A 24,816-nucleotide genomic window follows, 5' to 3' on the forward strand; every position below is an offset into this window, starting at 1 on the left:
TTATTTTTGTATTTTCTGAAAGTTTCTTGATAATTTCCGATATTTACCTGATATTGCTGATAATTTAAGTATCAGACAGTAAATGTAACATTGGTCTGAAGGGCTATTGAGATATGTTCTTTTCTTTCGCGAGTTAGCATTTTATAAGGTATATGCTCAAACATGCCCAGACTCAGGCCAAAGTGTTTATTTAATGCTAAGAATGTTTCTTCAAGGGTTTCTGTTGATGGTAAGAATGCTTCCACTAGGCTTACGCTGACCTCATTTCAGCCTTGATTGGAATAAAATACAGAACTCTTTATTTTGCTGCATGCTTTTTTTTCTGTAGAATTTAGGATTTTTTTTTTCTCTGTAAAACTACTTTTCCATTCTGCTGAAGTTCTGTAGGATTCATCACAACTTGGGCATTTACTTATTTTTGAGGAGCAGAATCTCTGATAGCTTGAGAATTCAGATCATTAATTTTCTGAAATGCATGATGTTTCAATAGGCATGTGTATGCTGGAATCTTTATCCAGAATGGAGTTCTTGAGGTTCATTGTTGGGCATAATTGTTTAACATCACATTATTATTTTTGTTACTTTGCTTCCAGTTGACCAAGCTTATTTGTACATTAGTTTGGTTCAGGCTTAAGTTTGAACCATTGGAGACTGACTGTATTGTTTGATTGTGTTTTTTCTTTTTCAGTTTCCCATTGAATGCTCTCTACCCTGGATGTTGGTGGATCATATTATAGAATCCCAAGATGCAGGATTATTAGAGAGTATCTTAATGCCATTTGATATATACAATGATTCTGCTCAACATGCACTCCATGTTTTGAAACAACGCTTTCTTTATGATGAAATTGAGGCTGAGGTATGATTACGGTGTTTTTCTATCTATTCATGTTGTTTTTGTAGCATTTGTTTGTTTTCTGTCACTTTCTTGTTCTTATTACCAGATTAATTTTCCATATTCAAGCCATATAAACCGGTAGGCCTTCATCTCAATGCATGGAATAGTCAGAGTTGGCATAAGGCGTATTCCCATTGCCTTTTTATGCAGGTAGGTGTGAAATAATCAGTGTTTCACAATATGGATAGATTTTAATCCTCTATAAAGTCCTTTGATAAAAGAAAAGATCTAGATTTTGATCATGGGCAAAAGTGTCTTGACAGAAGCAAAGGTCTAGATTTTAATCCTGGATCAGGATGTGTTCGGTAGCCATCCATTTTGATGTTGGGATAATATTTCTTTTTGCAGTCATGTCAAATACATCGGAGCATAAACAGTGCATGGAGTGGAAAAATCAATTAAGGAGTTTGCACTTTTTAAGGCTTGATAATATGCCTCAGAAAATTAAAGTTGTGATAGCATTAGTTGTGCTTTCCTAGGAAGAAGGAAATGATATCTTCATATTTTCCATTCTAAAATCAGGTCATGTCATTTTGGCCATAGTTTTAAAAACCAAAACTGGGTTTTGAAGTGATCCACCTATCAAACCGTCTTTTGAATTGGAACTAGATCAAACTGGACCATACAGGATTTAATGAAACTGGTCTTTAAAAAAATACATAAAATAATTAATTTTGAATGAAAAGAATTACTTTGAAGATTTCAAACCATGATTCGAAACTTTAAGAGACACAATATGCAAAGTTTTTTCATCTATATACCATGTAAAGGTGCAGATATAAAAATGGCACCGAGTGCAATACATATCATCAACAAAATACATAATCAATGAGGCTCTGAATGGTGTCTAGAGTCCAAAAACATTGCTATAGGCTATTGGGCCATTGGCCTACTACAAATCACTGATCAACATGATCACTCATCAAACTCATCACTAATTCACCGTTACTAGTAATGGGATCATCGACAAGAGCTACATAAATATCATCTGGCTCGTAGTCTTTAGACTCAGATTCTTCAACCTTATAATATGGTAGAACTTGAAAAAGCTTAACATTCCTAACCAATGATTTTGGATTGAGTGAGGGGTTCATCTCTGCAACCTTATAATTTGGTAGAAAAAGCTTAACATGCCGAAACAATTATTTTGGTTTAAGTGAAGAGTACATTTCTGTTAAGGCCATGGCAGAGGAGTTCAACAATCAATACCACCAACATCATGGTACATAAAGGACTTCATGTGCTTGATTAAATGCCAGTCCCATACCCTGATACATGATAGAATTCAATGAATATGTTGCAATCCTACCAATCGTGAAGTCCTGAAAACTGTTAAGTCTACTAAATTTTGAGTTGGATACGAAATTCAACTTTCTCCATATGAAGTTTGATAAGGTAGGAACCACTCTCCATCTTGACATTTCCTCTATCTTTCCTTTTTATCCTTTTACTATAAGAATTTAACATTACTAGTGATTGCCAACATTGTTAAGGTTGAGTTAGGTTTAGGGTTTAGGAGGGGAGTTGGTTTTATAGCCAAAAAGGGTTGTTTGTGAGGGAAACAACCCCTAGTTCCTCCAAAACCACCTGAAAAATGTTAGATTCCTGAATACAGATCTACTTTATATCCCAAGCAATTTTTATGACCCAGAAACTTATTTAACCCAGTAAATTATTTTCTAAAATTGCTGAATAAAAATACACTGGTATTTTAACAATAAAATTGGATAGCAGAAGCACAAGTAGAAAATCAATTGCACAACATAAAATATAAGCCCTCCAATTTATCATTCACTTTATTTCGTAGAATAAATAACTTAATAAGGGCTTCCTTACATGGAAATGGTCCACAAAGAAATAGAGCTTGGAAATGTTGGCTCCCTGAAAGCCTCAAAATGCATCTACACACTACCTCCTCTCTTCTAGTCATCACATGTGTGTCCCGTGCACTGTATGATTCACATGTGCAACCCGAATTTATTTTGGCCTCCGTGCTGTTGAAAATTTAGCTATGGTTGGTCTTCATGAAATTTTTATTTTCATCGTAACTTGAAAAATAAATTATTATTGCCTTCTAGCATGTTCTTCGTGGTCAAAATAATTTTTGTAAGCCATACTTCAGATGGCATTTAAAAGAGGAAAATCATATTTGTATTTTACGAAGGCTCCACAGTTTACGAAGGCTCCACAAGTTTCAAAGAATCATCTTGCTGAATATAAAAGGAGGCTACTCACTCTCCTTGGTAGGCAATTCACCTCTCAAACATATTCATTTGACTCTGAAGGAGCAATATCTTCTCTCTATTGTCACTGAAGTCTACATCATATTGTTATCTCTGTGGTATCTATCCGAGCACCTATCCAAAGTCTGACATATAGTTCCGAGTTCAATGAAGGTCTGATTCAAATTCTGTAGCATCTATATGTATTCTACAACAAATCTCTGAGATCATCAGTGATTAGACAAGTCAATGGTATGTTTATCTCAGATCTGAATTCTGTAGCAACAAATCCGAATTCCTTGTTGGCAGATCAAAGATTTGTGGTGACAAATCTAAACTTTGTGACCTATATCAAGTTCTTTATTGGCAGATCCAAACTTTGTGGTGTCAGATCTAAATTCTATTACATAGATCTGAGTTCTTTGGTAGCAGATCCTAGCTCTGTGGTATCAGATTCGAGTTCTATGACATTATTCTATGTTTTGTGTTGGCATATCCTAGCTCTGTGGTAGCGGATCCGAATTCTGTAATATAGATCCAAGCACTAGGACAAATCTGCAATATTCAGACTATAAATTTCCCTAGATATTCAGAGTTTTTCTGGGTCTGTGGTGCTAACTGTGTGGATGGTGTTATGACAGTCCCTTTAAAATGTGCTGCTGTAGCAACCAAGTTTAATTTCTATTTTTTCCTCAGTGAGAAATACAGTGATAAATACCAGGAGAATCCAACTTATTCCCAACCACTGATTATTTTATTTAATTTAAGAAACACTTAAAGGAGCTGGAACATATATTATCTTTAGAATGAGTGGCCAATGCATATAATTTCTACTAATATTTAATCTCAGAAATACATCAATTGAGGATGTAGTGGAACCTGGTCTCCTGTAGTGGCTCGAATGGGTCCCAGAGAATATTTGCACCAGCAGATAACACGCTTTCCAACCAAGAGTAAATACAACCACATGAAATATATAAAACTTCCACAGGTATGTTTCGCAATGAGAGATGGGTAATGTGGGCCCTATTACCGCACAAACTAGCAGGGGACCTAAAGGGGTTCCTATGAGGACGACTGCGAGGTCAAGGGCAACTATGGAGACTTAGCCCATTGTCACCACAACTAAGACTCCCTACTCTTTACTGACTTTCACCGATGGGAGGAGACCCGGTAATTGGGAAATCACTTATAAAGTATAGTTCAATGAAGGTGTGGAGTGACCCAAATGATTCCCTTTCCATAAGAGTCTAAAGGATAGTGCTTACTTGTCCTTGAAGCAAGGGACTTGATCTTCTAGGGAGAGGGGATGAGGATTGGAGGGTTGGTGTGGAAGGATAGGACCTATAAGGATGTTCTCAATCCCTAAAATCCTCTTGCAAACTTGGATTCTCTAGTAGTCCTTGACAAATGGGCTTTGGTGAAGAATGGGACCACACGAGGCCAAGTGGACCTCGCCCAGGCTAAGGGATGGATAATAGGCAACCAATGATGCTTTAAACTTGGACAAGGTGAGGGGAAAGGATCAAACAAGGATTTTCTTCCAAAGATGTCAAATTGATACTACTAGGTTCTAGCCTTGGGAACACCTAGGCAAAACTTGATCCTAGAGCTAGGGCTTGAGGTATCTGGAGATTCCATCGTTAGAATTGCTTCAAATTTGGAGGAGTGCAAGGGGACCCACCAATGCAGTTGTATATAGGAGATCGATGTTTTCTTGTAGCCAATTTCCCTGGAACTTGATGCCCTAGATGACCTAATGAGGCTAGACCTAGGGAGAAAGGGAAAAGGGTTAAAAGGGGGGTTAAAATGATCACCCTTTTTGAGGGACCAATGCCTAATTCACTTGGGGATATGGAGTCAAGGATAATAGTGAAGAAATATTTAGTTTCTTGTTCAAGGAGGCTCCAAAAGTCAACTTCATCCAATGTTAGAGGAAAGAGAAGAAAAACGACTCTCAAGCATTTATACTTCATACGAATGGTGCAAGATCATCAAGATAACATGATTTCTAGGAGATTTCATTCATCTCACAATGGCCTATACAAAGAATAAGCTAAATAGACACACAATTCCACATTTCACACATGCAACAATTAGCTCTAATTATAGCAAAATTCAAATGTATGCAGCAACAAGAAAATAACGTTAAGTTTTCACTTACAATGATAGAGAGTATATCCAACCAGCATCACATTTGCACTATAAGAAGCTCCAAAATAGAAATAGCCCAAATCCATACATCAAACTTCATCCATCACCCAAAATAGTCCTCCAAGGAAAAAGTGCGAAATTCTCTAAAGATAGAGAGATCCCAAGTCAAGTGATGATACAAATGAATCCAACTAACTCCTATTTATACACCAATTAGGAGTTCGATTTAGCTAATGAGCCTACATTAGCCCCTAAAAATAAAATAATGTGCAAATGACATAACTTTGGTGACAAGCCCACCAAACTAGCTCACAAATGAAAAGATAAGCCTCTCAAGAGGACAAATAATAATCTATGCATGTCGTAGGGCCCTCTAAGAGGCCTGATGAGGTCCATGGGTGCCACAATGAAGAATAGGACCCTCAAAAGCAGTGGACAAGGGGTTGGCCCCTTGTAATAACCTGTGGTGCTCCAAATGATTGTGGGGGCACACAAGTGTCCTCATGGGTCTCCAAACAAGTCGAAGATGCTTGTAGGTTTCCCTCAAGGGCTAGGATGACAATGTAGGAGATGCCACATCATCGTAGAAGTCCTGGATCATTTACCAAGTGTGTGGTGTAGATCTGGGGTCAACTAGGCATGATGGATCAGGTGCATCCTCCTCGTCCAATAAGTGAACCACGAGCAATCTATGAATGGCTGTGGGGATCCAAGAAGTGCAATCTGCTGTTATGGAGGCCCATGGTTCTCAATGCTCAACCTATATATGCCAATGTAGCCCTTTGGAGGATTAGGACCCCGTATAGGTAGACCAAATCCCAAATGGAAACCATTTGCAATCTTGCATAAGATCCAATGCGTCCCCTAGGCTTCCAATACAACAAGTCCTGAGAGAAATTGAGTGAATGAGCTTACCTAATCATGGACCACAGGTGGGGACTTCATAATGGTCTTCCCTTCCATATGTGAAAATTTGGAGACTCAAATCTTGTACTGCAACAAATTGATATTACTTCTCGTACTTGTTAATTCATGCAAGTTAGTTACTATGTTACATTGTAATTATCGATGTAAATACGACTGCAACCTTCACTAATTAAATTATATGCTGAAACAATAACTCAACAAGAAGAAATAACCACACACAAAATTGACACCGTTGTTTTTGGACAAATGTCACCAAAAAACATAATGCTAGAAAACCGGTGCATCAGTTAAGGGTTTGTACTATTAAGCTGTAGTTTTCTGAATACAATCTTTGGATGCCTTACTGGCTATCCAATACAGAGAGAAACTGACTGACAAAGAGATTAGTGAGAGATACCTCACACTATCATTGGCGATCCAAGACTGATCCAACCACTGAATGGCTAGCCCTGGTCAGTTTGGAAGCCTCGTGATGATGAAGCTACCTTTGTTGCTATCCTGTGCTCCCTTTGCTACCACTGCGCTGCTGCAACCTCTTCTGTGCCTCTCGCACTGCTGCAGCCTCCACTGTGCTGCGACAGACTTTTGCACTATAGCACTGCCTTGTCGCTCCATCACACCTTGCTCCACCCGACACCTGTCATCATGCTATTGTTGTTAAGGGCTCTCGTAGCCTTCTGTGATCGTAGAGTTTGGACACCTCAAGGATCTTGCCCCTCGCATGTAGTCCTCCTAACTACAACTTGATGTCTCCACACCTCTTCTCTAGAGGTGTGAGCACTCATGGCACAATCGTCATCAGTCTAGACATCCTTCTCTGCCTTTGCTGGAGCTGCCTTTGAGTCGAAAGCTTCTCCCTTGCCTTTCTTCCTGGGGCACTGAGATGTATAATGTCCCAACTTCCCACAGTTGAAGCACTTGACCTTGGAGATATCTTTCTTCTTTCTCTTTTGAATCCCCTGCTGTCCCGCAGATGCTAGAGCTGCATCCTCCTCCTCCTCTTTCTTGATTCAAACTCCCTTACCGCTACTCCTCGTCTTGGTCAATCTCCTGAGCTCTTCCTGTCGAAGTGCTGCCCACATCTCCTCCCAACAAGGGAGAGTCGCTCTGCCCAAAATGCCTTGGACAAACGTCTGCCACTCCTCGGAGACTGCATTCACGACACTCCCAACCATGAACTCTGGATTTGGTGTAGACCCCACAGAAGTAAGCTGGTCGCGAATTCCTTGCAACTTGAGAAAGAAGTGATCTACCTCCTCTCCTTTCTGCATCTGATATGACCCCAACTGATTATCTAATAACATCTTCCGCTGCACGGAAGAGCCCTGGTATAAGGTGGTCAGGGTCTCCCACATCTCCCTTGCTGTTGACATCTCAACAATATGTGGTATTACATGATCCTTGACCCCGTCTAGGATCATGCATTTCGCCTTCGCCATGGCCTCCTCATACTTCTCATTTGCATCATGGTCAACTGAGACAACTATGGTTTTCAAGGTATAGTCCTTGATGCAATGTTTATCTAGGATTGCCAAGATCCTAGCCTTCCAGATGACAAAATTGGAAGCCCTGTCCGATCTTTCCTTATCCCTCAATCCGTTTACCGCTATCTCTGCTCCTCTTCTAGACTCTCTCTGAGTCTCGACTTCCCTCCTGGAAATCCTCATGCTAACTGTCAAATCACTCCTCTCCAATCCCCCTTTGTTGCTGCAACTCGGATCTGGATTTCTTGGCTAGAAATCCATCGAGGTAGTGCTTCCTTCTACCTTGGTTCCGTCTCCTTAGACACTATTCTATACTGACAGAACCAACGTCCCACCAACTCCTCAAATCACAATCTGCACAACTCCATTAGCCTCGACAACTAAAGAATCTGAGCCCTTCAGGCTCGGTGCAATCACAGTATAGGCTGAATCTGCTCCTCTCGGCTAACTGCGTCAACCCTTCATGGCTGAGAAGGATGACGTGTCTTTGTGTGAGCCTGTTTTGCCCCTTTACCTCTATGCTGGCCCTTCTCTTGGCTCAGACTGCTGACGCAGGCTCTGCTTGAGCCTTTTCGTCACACTCTTTGCACTGCGTCACTCTTCTCTTGCCTCTTCAACTATTGAACAACGTTGTCTTTCGGGAGAACTGCTTCTTTGCTGCAAATTCTTAGATTTCTTCGACTGTTGTCTTCAGTCTTCTTTGATCTGTAATCGCTCTGATACCATGTGAAAGTTTCTGAATCTAACACATTAGAAATCCCTACTGCAATTTTTGGTTTACTATCTCCTACTTGTTCTTTACATTAACAAGTTGTTTAATTACATAAACATCAAAGTAAACACAAATGTAGCTTTCAGAGATATACATATCAACAACTAAAATAAACTGAGACAACACAAGGGACACCATTATTTTTGGACAATCGTCCCTGGAAAAACCCAATTTGGGAAAACCGATGAAGCATATATGAGGGTTTTATTATTAAGCAAATTTCTAAATACAATTAGGGTGCCGTAAATGGTTCACCCTTTAGAGAATATCCTCGACAGTAGTACCTCTATCTGGAGACAGATATTTTGGCAAATCAACAACTGGATGATCAACCCCACAGTGACTCTGATTGTTCCTTGTGCTGGATAGTGAAAGCTGCTCCAAGCACTCCTTTGGAATTGTGTCACCCTCTCTAGAACTGCATCACCCTCTCCGGGCTAATCTTCTCTTTGTGTGCCCCACAAAACCTCCTCAGCGCAGCCTCTTCAGCCCAGCGTTAGCCTCTGCGACTTTCTGTGTTTGCCTCTGCGTCCTCTGTGTCTGCCTCTACGGCTTCTGTGTCCTCTGCGGTGGCCTCCTTAGCCTCTGCGTCAGCCCTCCTAGGCTCTGCGCTGCCTCTTCTGGCACTTTTGCTGCCTCTCTGATATTTATTTGTCAGCCTTGGATCAAAATCCCTTGCTGAACTCAATGTTTTTAAAACCGGAACCGGTGACCGGACTGGTCCACCTAATGAACCGGTTTACCGACTGGAACTGGTCTAACCGGGACTGGTTTGGTCTAGACTCTAAACGAACCGGTTTTAAAAAAATACATTAAATAATTAATTTTTAATGAAACAAAACTATTTTTAAGATGTAAAACCATGATTCCAAGCCAATAGAGTCAAAATATGCAAAGTTTGCTCATTTATATACCATGTAAAGGTGAATATATCAAAATGGCACCAAGTACAATACATATCATCGACAAAATAGCAAAATACATAAGAAATGAGGCTCTAAATCGCCTATAAAGTCCAAGCTGTTGAAAGTTTGAAACTTGAAGCTTTGGAAATGTGTCTAAATGGATAAACAACAGAGATAGAACATCATGTTTTTGTCAAATAGGTCTAACTCAGGTGGTTGAGAGAAGAAACTGTTATCTTCCCCACCAGAGTTCAAATCCTGCAGATGACATGTTCACTATTTGTGAGGCAATCGACATTGAGGCTCTTCATAAGCTATGAGGAATACCTCTCGCTTATGGGCTGGAGGGTGGGGTGATAAATTGGATGTAAACAACAACAAAAAATTGTCATTTTTCTGGTAAGGATAAAGAAAGAAAAAATTATCTGTGGAGAGTTATGAACCCCATGTCCACATTATCTCAGTCCGAGTTCATTGTGGGGAGCTGTCAAATTCAGCCAAAGCATGCTCTGTTCTATGGCTCTATGCCCATCAAGGTATGAACCGGGATCATTTGTGTTAACAACTTAACACCCCATTTTAACCATTGACCACAGCCCAACAGACCAGACATACGATGTCATCTGCTACCTGAGCACATTTCATAATCCTTTCTTGCTATTTATGGCCTAGGTCAAGGTTAAATTTGAGCTTCTTAGTGCAATGGGGGCACAATTAGCTTCCTTGACACTGGGAGATAATCAGAGAGATGTGGCAGAAGCAGGCTTTAAAAGATATTCTGAAGCAGGCTTTAAAAGATATTCTGAAGCAGCCAACATATGTGAGGCACTTACCAAACGGGTTCCATGCAGGTTACAGGAAGGCTAGGCTCTCAATAACTTTGGCAACTATCCCTTTGAAGAATTTTTTTTTGCAACTTCTGTGAAAGAATTCATTTAAAGGGGCATGAAAATTGTTGTACTTTTGACAGAAAATCTCAGATGTGCAGTAGTTAATAACTTAATACCAATATAGGCATTCGAATACAAAAAAGTAAAATGGTTATGCAAGAACAAATATTAAGGATCTTTATCAAACTAAACTACACATAAAAAAATACTACTGCTTCATTCAAGAACACTTTGGATGGACTTTCAGATACCTGTGTGCCAAATTAACAAGCTTTTCATTCACAAGACCATGGTAGACTCCAATGACCTTTGCCCCTTCCATACGTAGCAAATCACTTTGAATTCCAGTTATAGGATCTTTCATAACAATATATCCCACCTTTACTTCCCCCCCAAAACCCTAAACCACAGTCAAAATCCCTTTTTTTGCATGTTTCAGTGGGCGTGCCTAAAACCGGCCGGTTTAGGACAGAACCGGCCGGTTTGATACAAACCGGCCGGTTCTGTCCTAAACCGGCCGGTTTTCACCGGTTAGGGCTAAAAAATGGCGAAATGCCCTATCAAACCGGGTTTTTTGGCTAGTTCGGACCGACAGCCTTGCTAATCGGCTGTTTTGACCGGTAACTGGTTTTTAAAAATGGTTTTAAAAAACATTGGCTGAACTGTCCCTTGTTGCAACTGATCACTCACTCGATTTCCTTAGCAAACCTCGCCCTAGAAAATCGAATTCTTGATCTTACTTGGTGTGTCTCTAACTGACCCTCAAGACTCCTCTTATACTTTTCTTGTTGACGATTCAATGACCGAAATTAAGTCCCTAATCAACGACTAAGATTAGATCTAGCTTGATCCTTGTCTCTTAGATATTTCTCACCCATTTTATATTAATACACATCAATATTTTAATTTTCCTAAGTTTAGACTTAGGAACCCCATCAAAAATATTAATTATTTTAATATCTCTTCATCCGGGTGGAATCTCTCCAAACAATTTTTGGGTCTTGGAGATCTCATGTGCCTTAGCCTCTCCAACAATTTTCATAGCTAGAGCACATCCGATGCTATGAAAATTAAACATGCTAAATGCGTTTGTCTCGACCATCATTTGCATTTTTTGGTACTTTTCCTGTTGAATGTGGCCATATATGCTTTTGACTTTCTTTTTAGCTGCATCAACTTCTGGGCTTCATTCCAAGCCATGACCCAAGGTGTGGGCAAGGGGAAGGGGTGAGCTGACCCTATGTGGACTCGATGGAGGAAAGTGGACCCAGGCGGTAGAAGTGATGGATGGGGTAATAATGAATGGAATGGGGACAATGTAAGCAGATAAAGGGAGCAGGACCACACAGCCAAAGTCGGGTTTCCCATGAAATACCATCCCTCAAAACAAGTGGTTAGTAAAAGAGATCCCACGGGACTAGAATCCAAGGTTAAGTCCTAAAAAGGGGTCTAGGGACAGAGGCATAGACCTAGCCCATTCTTTCCGCTGAATCCCTCATTAATCCATACTTATAAGTGTCCATGATAAGCAAACTACAAGACTCAATTTCGAAATGACAAGGCATACCTTTAGCTTCAGGAGGCCCACCTTCAAACATACGATCATGGTAGATGGGTGAGGGACCACATGGCTGGCTCAGGTGGCGGAGAAATGACACAATGAGCTAGTTGATGGCTGCAAGGGGTTGTTGGTTGTCGATTGAGGACCATCGTGGAGAAAATTTTTCTCCTAGGGATATTACCCATAAAATGGTGGGTAACATTTGGCTCCAACTAGGACATGATCTCTCGAAGAAGTGGGCGAAGCTACTCGAACGGGAGGTCACGAGAACTCCAACAATCTCTTGGTTACCACAGACCTGTCACCTGCACATATAACGGATGGACAAAACACGGGGCAACATGCTTTCGCGACGTCTCATGATCGCACATGCTAATATGTTAGGCCATAAAATCGACAAAAATATAAATATATGCAGATTTTAATCTAAGTGCAGCTAATCTACCATGAGAAATATCATATGATGTTATTTCTAATGCAAAAATCAGCATGCAATGCATCCTACCCTACCATGCATATAATACAATGTCAAGTCTCAGGGAAGGATGTGATGTGACTTAATTTGACCGGCTTAGGCCAAAGTTCATCATTCAGTTTAGCAATGTAGTAATAGTCATCTCCAACCTTTCCATGAATCCTGATGGGTACGAGATCCTTATCTACCAAGACTGAGTCCCAACCTTATATTCTTTCTTAGGCTTCCACTTCTTGCTTGTTTCAGAGATTAGTTGCTTTAGGATTCAAATTTCCTGGGTAGGGAGAATATGGGAAGGTCTCTCATTTTCGCTTGTCTCATAATATGGTCCAAGCTTGATCACATGCAACGAATAAGCAGGTTCCTAATAAAGGATAAAAGGGGTGCCATCAGATTGGGGCATGCTTGCGTATGATAAATCCATTTGAACATGCCCTCCAACTGTAGCTCCCCATTTCTGAGATAACAACATCCCCCACACATCAGGTATATCAATGACAATAACATCCATGAGGAGGGATATATCGGGATTCCTAGCTAAAGAGACTTTAAGATCTTTGATGATGCCTTCCACTTCCACAGGTTTGGAATTAAAACCACACACCCTTTTATATGGTTGAGTGATGTTGAGACCCAATTGCTTCATAATAGTCAAAGGCATGATATTGGCGGAAGCACCGGAATCTAACATACAATTGTGTAGGAAGAGGTCATTAATAGCCAAAGTGAGCAAGAAGGGTTTATGCCCTAGGTTTCGATCGAGAATGTGAATGTTTTGCAATTCTTCAAGTATTTCCTCATCTTGAATTCCAAGGGATGTCTTAAGTTGTTGTTGTTGCTCGGGAAGCTTAACAATTTCCTTTTGGGGAACGTGTATAGTCATCTTTCGTACGACAACCCCTATTGTCTATGTCAAGATTAATTTCCTTCCCCTTTTCCCTCTTCCTGTATTCTTTCCTAGGAGGATCCTTCTTTTGATTTATTTTTGTTGGAGGATTCTTCTTGGGAGGAATTTTGGGGACAGATTCTTTAGGAGGGGCTTGCTTAGGTAAGGGATCTTCCTTAGGTGATTCTTTAGGAGGTGACGAGTCTTTGTCCTTTTCTTTTCGGGAATATTGGACCCCTTTGAACCTTCCCTGGCTATCAACATTAAGAATAAGTTCTTCCTTTTCTTCTTTGAGGGTGACCTCACTAATGGGAGGATGCGTGTATGATCCTCCTAGCAAAATGTTGAAGACATCAACTTCCACGAGATTGGCTTGCTCATTTGTTTGCTCATCCTCACTCTCATCCTCTTCACTTTCCTCATCATCTGATGAAGAGTTTGGCTCAACAACATTAGTTGGGGCCAATGTGTTCGGGATTTGAGAAGAGCTAGGCCTATCTTCTTCATTTTGCTTCTTGGGAAAAGGCTTTCCTTTAGGGATATATCTCGATTTTTGGGCCCTTTCCAAGGCGGTGATTTTATTCATAACAAGCCTGTCACGTGCATTGGCTTCTTCGGTGAATTTATCCATCTTTTTGAGAATAGCGAGGAGAACTTCTTCGTGTTGATCTTTGGGTTTCTCCTTCTTGGTTTCAAATTTAGCTCTAGGGTGGTCATTGATGTCAACCTTTGATATTCACAAGTTTTCTTCAACTTCCATTGCCATTTCTTTAGCCTCGACCAAGGTGGATGGTTTCTTATCCCTCAGAACATAGGTGAGGTGGCCACCCACGACCTTTATGAATTTGTCAAGAATATTGGCGTCAGATGGCCTCAATCGATCAGGTATATCTTTGACTACCCTATCAAACTTTTGAATGAATTCTCGCACGTCTTCCCTTCCCTTGGTTATTTGGTAGAACTTTTCAATATTGAAGGTCCCTTGGGCATTACATGACCACCTTTTCATGAATAGTTCCTCAAATTCATCGGAGTCCTTGATGCACCCAGGGGGAAGGCTAAGATACCATTCCCTTGCTTGTCCCTCAAGTGATAAGGCAAAAAGCATCATGATTCTATCTTCATCAAATATCAATCTAGGGGACAAATGCCAGTAGAATTCTTCAATAAAACCATGGGCAGTCCAAGTGGCATCCCCTTTGAATTTGGGCAACCATCGGTTAAATTTTTCAGGTAATGGCTTGGGATCGTTGCTCAATTTCAAAGGGGCAAAGACACTAACCAAGTGTCTTTCACTTTTGGTCATCTTGGGTTGATCCCTTTTGGAGTCAATGCTTGAAGTAGATGCCATTTCGGGAGATTGATCACTGACTTTCTCGAATTCGGGGAAAGGGAGGTTCCAATAGGTGATGGAGATCACTTTTCCCTTTTCCCAACAACCCTAGTTAAAGGAGGAATTTTGTTGCCTTCATGTAAACTAGGGGATTGGACAATGAGTGGAGTCGCCGGAGGAATATTTATAAATGTTGTGAATGAATCAATTACTCATTGATTCACTAGGGTGGTAGACCTGCTTCGTCCTCGACAACGATGCCAAAAGTGTTACCGCACAAAATAGCAGGGGACCTAAAGGGGTTCCTATGAGGACAATTGCTAGGTCAAGGGCAACTATGGAGACTTACGCCACTATCACCACAACTAAGACTCTCTACTCTTTACGGACTTTCATCGATGGGAGGAGACCCGGTAATTGGGAAATCACTTATAAAGTGTAGATCAATGAAGGTGTGGAGTGACCCAAATGATTCCCTTTCTAGAAGAGTCTGAAGGATAGTGCTTGCCTGCCCTTGAAGCAAGGGATTTGATCTTCTAGGGATAGGGGATGAGGATTGGAGGGTTGGGGTGGAAGGATAAGACATATAAGGATGTTCTCAATCCCTAAAATCCTCTTGAGAACTTGGATTCTCGAGTAGTCCTTGACAAATGGGCTTTGGTGAAGAATGGGACCACACGAGGCTAAGTGGACCCCTCCCAGGTTAAGGGATGGATAATAGGCAACCAATGATGCTTTTAACCTGGCTAAGGTGAGGGGAAATGATCAAATAAGGATTTTCTTCCAAAGATGTCAAATTGATCCTACTAGGTTCTAGCCTTGGGAACACCTAGGAAAAACTTGATCCTAGAGCTAGGGCTTGAGGTATCTAGAGATTCCACCATCAAATTGCTTCAAATTTGGAGGAGAGCAAGGGGACCTGCCAACGTAGTTGTATCCTATGTCACACGGTTCGAGTTTGAATTCGAGTTCGACAACGATTAAGTTCGATTCGAATTCGAATTTTCCGATCAGGTTTGAATGAGGTTCGGCATTAGGTTCGACTATACATATTTTTCAATATATATATATTTATGATGAAAAACTTTGGATTTCACCATCATAATGCTCATTTCTTTAACTTATACAAAATTCTATTATATATTTTATTTGAAGAATCGAGAATCTCAGTGTAATCCATACATTATAAATTAGTTTAATAAGTTAGATATCTCATTTTATAGCCTTTGATACAATTTTATAAAGTTAATTAACCAGAATCTGTTAAATATAGACTATAGTCGAGCAGACCACCGGTTAAATATAAAAGAATTTACAGATACCAAGTCACAGTCAAACTTCATCGTTCTTTTAAAAACCCAGATCCCAGAAGTCGTTGGAAATGCAATTTTCGTAAAGTTGACGAACACAAATTTGTTAAACACAAATAAATTGTAATTGTCAATTAAAGAAAGCCAGTTGTTTCACGTAATTATCTCACTTGCAACAATCAAATTTCAATCTTCTTCAATATTCAAAAGTCCGATTTCAAATAGGACATTGTTAAATATTTTGAGTATATTATTCATAATCAAGGAGGCACGTTGCAAGTCTCGACTGTTTCCCATATTTACATTCTCAAAGCAAAGTAATCAATGTCCCTTATCTATAAAAGCCACCCTGCGTAGTGAGCTCATCCCACACTTCTTCTCTGCGTAGTGAGTTTACCTGTTTTCCTTTTTTGGGGTGAACAACAAATCAATGGAGTTTTTAGATTTAAACAGTGCAATTATTCGGTGTCCAATTGCACTTTTATTTATGAGTTTTATGTTGTTTCCTGTAGCATTATGTTGTGATAGTTGCCTTCACAAAACCAAGCTCGTGTACCACAGTCAGCCAAGAAAACCGTCAAGAAAACCGCCGAACTTCAAAAAATTCATTTAAGTTCGCGATTAGGTTCGTTGAGGTTCGATGGAGTTCGATGAGGTTCGAGTTCGACTTGAGGTTCGGCTTTCAGGTTCGGCGAACCTGAACGAACTTCAAAATTTTTTTACAGGTTCGCCGAATTTCGAACCTGAAGCTTCAGGTTCACCGAACCTTGTGACATAGGTTGTATCTAGGAGATCGAAGTTTTCTTGTGGTCAGTTTCCCGGGAAATTGATGCCCTAGATGACCTAATGGAGTTAGACCTAGGGAGAAAGGGAAATGGGGTAAAAGGGGGGTTAAAATGATCACCCTTTTTGAGGGACCAATGCCTAATTGACTTGGGGATATGGAGTCAAGCATAATAATGAAGAAATATTTAGTTTCTTGTTCAGGGAGGCTCCAAAAGTCAACTTCGTCCAATGTTAGAGGAAAGAGAAGAAAAGCGACTCTCAATCATTTATACTTCATACAAATGGTGCAATCTTATCAAAATAACATGATCTCTAGGAGACTTCATTCATCTAACAATGGCCTATACAAAGAATAAGCTAAATAGACACATAATTCCACATTTCACACATGCAACAATTACCCCTAATTATAGCGAAATTCAAATGTATGTAGCAACAAGAAAATGATGTTAAATTTTCACTTACAATGTTAGAGAGTATATCCAACCAACATCACATTTGCACAATAAGAAGCTCCAAGATAGAAATAGCCCAAATCCATACATCAAAATTCATCCATCATCCAAAATAGTCCTCCAAGGAAAAAGTGCAAATTTCTCCAATGATAGAGAGATCCCAAGTCAAGTGATGATACAAATGAATCCAACTACTATTTATACACCAATTAGGAGTTCGATTTAGCTAATGAGCCTACATTAGAAATGACATAACTTTGGTGACAAGCCCACCAAACTAGCTCACAAATGAAAAGATAAGCCTCTCAAGAGGACAAATAATAATCTATATATGTCGTAGGGCCCTGTAAGAGGCCTGATGAGGTCCATGGGTGCCACAATGAAGAATAGGACCCTCAAAAGCATTGGACAAGTGGTTGGCTCCTTGTAATAACCTGTGGTGCTCCAAATGACTGTGGGGGCACACAAGTCTTCTCATGGGTCTCCAAACAAGTCGAAGATGCCTGTAGGTTTCCCTCAAGGGCTAGGATGACAATGTAGGAGATGCCACATCATTGTAGAAGTCCTGGATCATCTGCCAAGTGTGTGGTGCAAATCTGGGGTCAACTGGGCATGATGGATCAAGTGCATCCTCCTCGTCCAATAAGTGAATCACGAGCAATTTCTAAATGGCTTTGGGGATCCATGAAGTGCAATCTGCTTCTATGGGGGCTGATGGTTTTCAACGCTCACCCTATATGTGCCAATGTAGGCCTCTAGAGGATTAGGACCTCGTATAGGGAGACCAAACCCCAAATGGAAACCATCTGCAATCCTGCATAAGATCCAATGCATCCCCTAGGCTTCCAATACAACAAGTCCTAAGTTATAGGAAATGTGGCCCTAGGGGTCGTTTCCCCAGGGGAAACGAAACCTAACGCGTTTCCCCGTACCGTACGGCCTGGAAACGCGTTTCCGGCCGTACGGCCACGTTTCCCCAAAAAACAATTGTTTTTTATTTTTATTTTTTAATTTGTTTTTAAATTTTTTTAGGGTTTCCAGGATGTTCTAGAATTTAGGGATATGCAATTCATGGTAATGTTAAATTCTTAAAGTAAAAGTGATATTCTCCTTTATTTTTCATTTTCATCCTTTTACTTAAATTTTTAACATTACCATGAAATGACTCAGGATGTTTGAGAGTGGTTTCGCCCTCATTGGATTTCATATGGAGAAAGTAGAATTTTAGATCTCACTCAAAATCCAGCAGACTTGTTTGTTTTTCAGGATTTCAGGATTGGAGGGATTGCAATGTTTCCATTGGATTTTATCATGTACTAGGGTATGGAACTTGTATTTAATCAAGAGAACCAAGTCCTCTATGCAGGGGAACTCCCAATAATCAAGATCATGTAGGGTACTAGGGTATGAAACGTGTATTTAATCAAGTCAACACTAAGGTCGTTCGACTATGTAGGAGGAGACTCCCAATACAATAGTGGTCCTTCTAAAGAATGGGATGTGGATGCAGAAAATCTTGATTTGGATCTCTCTCTTGCAGCCTTATAGTCTTTATTGTACTTGCAGCCTCATATATTAATATAAATAAAGGCTGATTTTGAGATTTGGATATATAATAAAGGTTGCTTTTGGATATTCCGATATTTTTATTTTCATTATGTGATCATTCATGAGTAAATGTGATGTAAATTAAATCGTAATGTTTAAGTGTAATAAATTATAATGTATCATTTATGCTTTATGATTGCACATATATATATATATATATATATATATATATATATTCGCGTTTCCCCATTTCCAAAATTTGGGGAGGTCACGTTTCGTATCGCTTCCCTTTTCGGAAACTCATACCCGTTTCCCCGTTTCGTGCAACTTAGAACAAGTCATTAGAGAAATCGAGTGAATGAGCTTACCTAATCATGGACCACAGGTGGGGACTTCATAATGGCTTGCCCTGCCATAATGGGCTTTGGGTGTGCCAATGTCTCCTAAACTCCCAATGGGGTTAACCAAGTACCCTATTAGGTGTTTTATGCTTCTAAAGGGGATAATATAGTCAAGCTACATCTGTCAAAAGGTGGTGGCATGTGGTAGATAGGTGAATGCGGTAGGGAATGAGAGGGGGTAGCCCTTGGTCACATGCTGGGGCATAGAGGTAGCTAATAAGAGGGAAGCCCACACTTGGGTTTATAAGGTGTAGGAGGGAACAATCGTGGTACATGAGGTGCATCGGCCTTGATTTTTCCACGTTTCTTTATATGCCTTTTGACCTTTTATGATTTTCTTTGATTAACTGCTCGAGGCTCAAGGGGTTAGAGCATGATGTATAAGATATAGCAGTGAATTCTCCTCTTTAAGGTGGGGTGGTTCATTGTCCACTAGGGGTTGGGACAATCTTGGGTACTTATATGATGATGAAGGTTCATAGAACCTATTGGAACCAGAGTGATGGCCATGATGATGGGGTAGAGCTTCATGTAATGGATTTTGCCCTCATGGTAAATGCCTTTTTCCTGGCCATCTTTTTCATTTCGTGGTACTTTTCCTGTTGAATGTGGCCATATATGATTTTGACTTTTTTTTTAGCTACATCAACCCCCGGGCTTCATTCCAAGCCATGATCCAAGGTGTGGGCAAGGGGAAGGGGTGAGCTGACCATATGTGGACCCGATGGAGGAATGTGGACCCAAACGAGAGAAGTGATGGATGGGGCAATAATGAATGGAAAGGGGGCAATGTAAGTGGATCAAGGGGCAGGACCACACAACCAAAATCAGGGTTTCCCATGAAATACCATCCCTGAAACCAAGTGGTCAGTAAAAGAGATCCCACGGGACTAGAATCCAAGGTTAAGTCCTAAAAGGGGTCTAGGGGACAAAAGCACAGACCTAGCCCATTCTTTTCGCTGAATCCCCCCATTAATCCATACCCAGAAGTGTCCATGATAAGCAAACTACAAGACTCAATTTCAAAATGACAAGGCATACCTTTAGCTTCGGGAGGCCCACCTTCAAACATACGATCATGGCAGATGGGCGAGGGACCACATGGCTAGCTCAGGTGGCGGAGAAATGGCACAATGAGCTAGTTGATGGCTGTAAGGGGCTGCGGGTTGCTGGCTGAGGACCATCTTGGAGAATTTTTTTCTTCTAGGGATATTACCCACAAAATGATGGGTAACAAGCCTTCAAATCAACTAATAATTCAGTAGCTACTATTCGTGGTCCCCACCTGTACAATGCCTCCACCCCTTTGCTCCAATTACTTGGGACATTGGTGATAGAACCCTTTGTCACCCCCAACAAAAATGAATCGGACCACTCCAAGCATACACGTCCTTTCTACAATACGCATAGACTGTTCTGGAAGGTGTTCACGTTCAAAAGAAGACAAAACCTGCTTGGCACGCTCAACAGTCAGCAACACGACCCTACCTTGAGTGTGGTTGAGCTCCACTGTGTATATACTCCACCCAGTTTTCAATTTGCAGCCCCAGAATATGTCTACACGACTTTATTATGACATTAGGCAGGCCCCACAACTATTTCACTCATGTTTGTCACCAATACGCAGCTCAAGAAGCAATGAAACTCGGTTCTGTGAACAATGTTTCCGTCCCAACAACATAATGTATAGAACTCGACCTCCACAGAAGTATAATCATGCCACCTTGCTCCTAGTCTTCGAACTAGTGAAGAAAGAAGGAACTCGCTCTTCCAGAATTAAGGAAACTTGAGTTATTATGACAAAAGCTCATTCCTTGTGCACATTTATCCTCTCGTACTCCCTTTCCTTAATGGCTTGAATGACAGAATGGAGGGAATGTCTTCCCATAGTGGCTTTGATTCAGATTTTCTAGTAGCTTCCCCATCTGCAAAAGAGATATAGAAAATACCAAATAACTTTTAAAATCAATAGATAGAACTTGGATACCTCAGTTTTTCTTGCAAATCGTGTTTTCCATTGAAACTCGATGGTGAAATCTGGGTGATTTCACTATTAAACCCAAACTAGGTTGTCTTGTTGCAACATCGAAGTCTGTTATGGCAGCTAGGGTTCCAAACCCTCAGCTTCTCCTTCCAATTCTCTTCAAGAGCTCTTTCTCCAAACTCACATGCAATGCACGAATGAGGAGAGTCTCCTCATTTTCCTTATTTAATGAGTTTAGGGTTGTCTTTTAACCTTCAACTTCCCCTTTTTTATAATTGACTTACTCTTTCCCTCCAAATAAATATTTAAAAGCACTTTTCATTTCTTTATTTAATAGTGACTTTTATAAACTAATTAAAGTCACTTTTAATGTCAGATAATGCTTAATTCACCCTTGTGGTGACATTGGCCACCCAAAGCCCCTTTTTATCATTTTTCCCTATAGGTTTTTTCTCCCCGATTCCACTGAGCTATTACACTAAGGTGTTTCTCCAAGTAATCAACCTGAAACAACATCTTAAGCATAAATAATTAAAATATGTCTGTGATTAACGCCATTTTACGGAAATCGTTGGAACGCAATGAAACCAAGAGCAAATCGTGCGGAATTGATCCTGATGATGAAATATGGTAAGCGATCCTAGTTGTACCCATAAAACTCCTCTAAAACCCTCTGGGCCATGTTGTCGCACATAATGTCTAGGCACTGCGACAATGGCTCAGATCGGGGGGCTGTCACCCTGATCCCCAATCTCTCTGTTTAAACTGTCTCCCTACAGCAGGCTAAGGGGGTTAGACCGTATGGAAAAATGGAATGAAAAAGAACTAGTTGGGAACCAACCAGTTCGCGAGACACAGTGAAGCGATCAAGTACTTGATTAAGATTTAGCAAGACTTATAGGATTTGATTAGATTTTAAATGATTGATACCAATGCCTTATGGAGCCAACGATCTTGTTAGGGAAATTAAGACCAAGTAATCGATTAGCAACCGCTGCTTAGATGAATGGCTGTCTTATATGAAATGCAGATCCTAAAATTAATGTGAGATGCAAGAATCTTGGTTAATTTTAGTTAAATGCCTATTTAAATGTGAATTCTTCAATCTTTTCTGTGTTGAGCCTGATTTCGTAGTAATTGGTAGAGAGAAGATAAGGCGAAGCACACTAAGGTGTGATTAACGATACCTCTCCTGAAAATCTAACATACCCGATGCCTCCGGCTCTGCAGAGAGCTGTGGTTGTGACAACTGCAAGGTCACCGTTTTAAGTAGTATTAAAAACAGGCTTCTCAAGCAAAGATTGATGGGTACCTATCTCTCCATCGACCAAGCTTATACTTGGAAGTAAATTTTATTTATGCAAAACTAGCTTATATGCAAATGCACCAGATGATGAGAAGAAGCTAGACCCGAGGATTAGAAACACTTGTGTTGCAAAAGCCCTTAGTCACCAAAATAAAATGTTCGCTTTATTGGATGAAGACTTAAAAATAAACCCCTGAAAATATTACAGTTAAACTAGAAGCTTATTGCAAATATTTTTTGATACAACTATAGTTCAAAGAGAACAAAAACTTCTTTGCAATCAATGTCAACAGATGCTCAAAAAATATTCAGTTTATGAAACAGAAGATATGCATTTTATCATATTCCATGATAGAGTACTTAATTTTCAGAAAATGAGTTTTTAGGACAGCAGTAAGAAAAACTTTATGACAACAACAGTATGACAATGAAAATAGTAAGCTATCAATGATATCTTTATGCCAAAAAATTTCCAAAAAGTTTCCAAACTTGCCCACATGAATTATAAAAAATTTTCAGCCTGTTATGATGTGATTTCCAGAATTATATAAGATTTGATATACTTATTACAAATAGCAATTAAAACATGAAATAAGCCTAATGATGAGTGCCCAACTCAAGAAATTAATTCCTTAATGTATTAGACAACTTAGGAACTGATCTTAGGCTAACGCACATGAAATTTTGCCACTGTTATATTTCAGACTTCAGAAACAGAATTATTCAGAGATAATAGTCACCCAAAATGTAGATCCATGCCAAATTTTTGATACACATCAAACATAAATGACTTATGAATGTATTTAACAATTTTTTTAGTTAATTTCAAGCCACTTAGATGTGTTTTTCATCACTATTAGAAATGTTTATGACTACTGTAGCAAACAATGAGGAAAAAGATGGTTTAGAGAACAAACTCTTAGGCCGTAGGTCTTGAAGATCACTTGCCCAAGTTGCCAAAAAAATTCAATACCTGAAACACAAATTTTTACCAAATTTTTTGCAAAACCCACCAATGATTAGCTTCAGAAAATTAAATATTCAGATCAGAAATGGAGCAAGGGGAATCTAAGGCCAATGAGCGCTAACACTTGGGCTAGGAGAAGATAGATTTGGGCTTAGGAGCTCCAAACCTTGAAATCCTTGCTCTGAAAAAATTATTTTGCTTTAGATCTTCAAATTTAATGCAAAATCTTTAATGGCTAGCCTTGCAAAAATATTTGGGACAAGATATTGTCCTCCAAGGCCTAGATCTGTCTCAAAACCCCTAGATATGCTTGAAAAAATCTCAGATCTGAAGATTTACTTGGTCGATTTCTCATATCTATTCCTGCACACAATCTTTGAGCCCAAATCTTTCCCTCCAGGGTCTAGATCTAGCTCAGATCTGAAGATTTTTTTGGCTGATTTCTCAGATCTATTCCTACATACAATCTTTGAGTCCAGATCTTGCCCTTCAGGGTCTAGATCTAGCTTAGATCTGAAGATTTTCTTGGTTGATTTCTCAGATCTATTCCTGCACAAGTCAAAAGAGAAAAACCCAATATGTACAAAAATAGAGAAATTTGCAAAATCCAAGTGTTAAAATTCAAAATTATGTTACAAAATTTCAGATCTACACAAGTAAATAATAGATCTATACAAATAATTTACAGATCTATCAGATCTGAGGAGTATGAGTCCAACTCCGCTCCCAGATCTGATAATCTAATGCTCTTACTAGCCAAATCTATCAAAATTTTCACAAAATATTTAAAAAATTTTGAAATTTTTGAGAGGTACTAGTCCAAAAACACTCTGCATAAAAAACATTAGCATTAGATAAATCCTGAGGATTATATGAAGTAGGCTCTTCAGAAAATATGTGTTGAGAGTTCACTGGTCCAACTGAGGACTATCCCCAAACACTCAATGAGAACCTGAGAGATCTTCTGCAAACACTAGATCAACTATCAAATCAAGTAGAGAAATAGAACAATAATAAAATTATGAAGAAATAGAGATACCTGCTACTTCAATCAAAATTAAAAATGTTACCCTAGATCCAACAAACTGAATAAGATACCTGTATTCAGATTATTCTAAGAGAGCTATTGATTGATAGTTTTTACATAATATTAAGCATAAACTAAAACAATGTTACCATAAATTCGTGAAGAGGAACACCACAACATGTTGAAACTCCAAAGACTTTTGCATTAATTCAAAAAAATATACAGGAGAGCTTGAGAGCTTAGTACACGATTGAGAGATCAGATGAATTGACTGACAAATGACCTCCTATTTAAAGATAAATCTTCCAACGGTTAGTTTGAGTGATCCTTGTCAAAGCAATCATGACCGTCGATGAGAATTGTTTTTTTTTTTTAATCTCATCCATTGAAATATTAAATTCTTGAGGAAATTCAAATTTTTCAATTAAATGCATTTTAATTAACTTAAAAATAAAAAATTTGAGTTAATTTCCTCAAAAATTTGACTTTGACTTAAACCCCAGGGACCAAAGGCTTAAAATTTAG

The 24,816-nt window shown here is 39.5% G+C and overlaps 1 protein-coding gene across 2 annotated transcripts in view; it reads left to right on the forward strand.

Moving 5' to 3' along the window:
* The window catches only part of PIR121 (transcription activator), a 481,847-nt gene that overhangs the window by 148,057 nt on the left and 308,974 nt on the right, over positions 1–24,816 (forward strand). For both annotated transcript variants that reach the window (XM_089411826.1, XM_089411827.1), the window contains one exon: positions 689–859. In XM_089411826.1, coding sequence (XP_089267952.1) covers positions 689–859 — 171 coding nt within the window. The remainder of the gene's footprint in view (positions 1–688; positions 860–24,816) is intronic.

Source organism: Pinus tabuliformis, chromosome 3_1 (assembly GCF_031772625.1).
Source record: "Pinus tabuliformis cultivar Carrire ecotype Pingquan chromosome 3_1, CPIR1, whole genome shotgun sequence".
NCBI lineage: Eukaryota > Viridiplantae > Streptophyta > Pinopsida > Pinales > Pinaceae > Pinus > Pinus tabuliformis.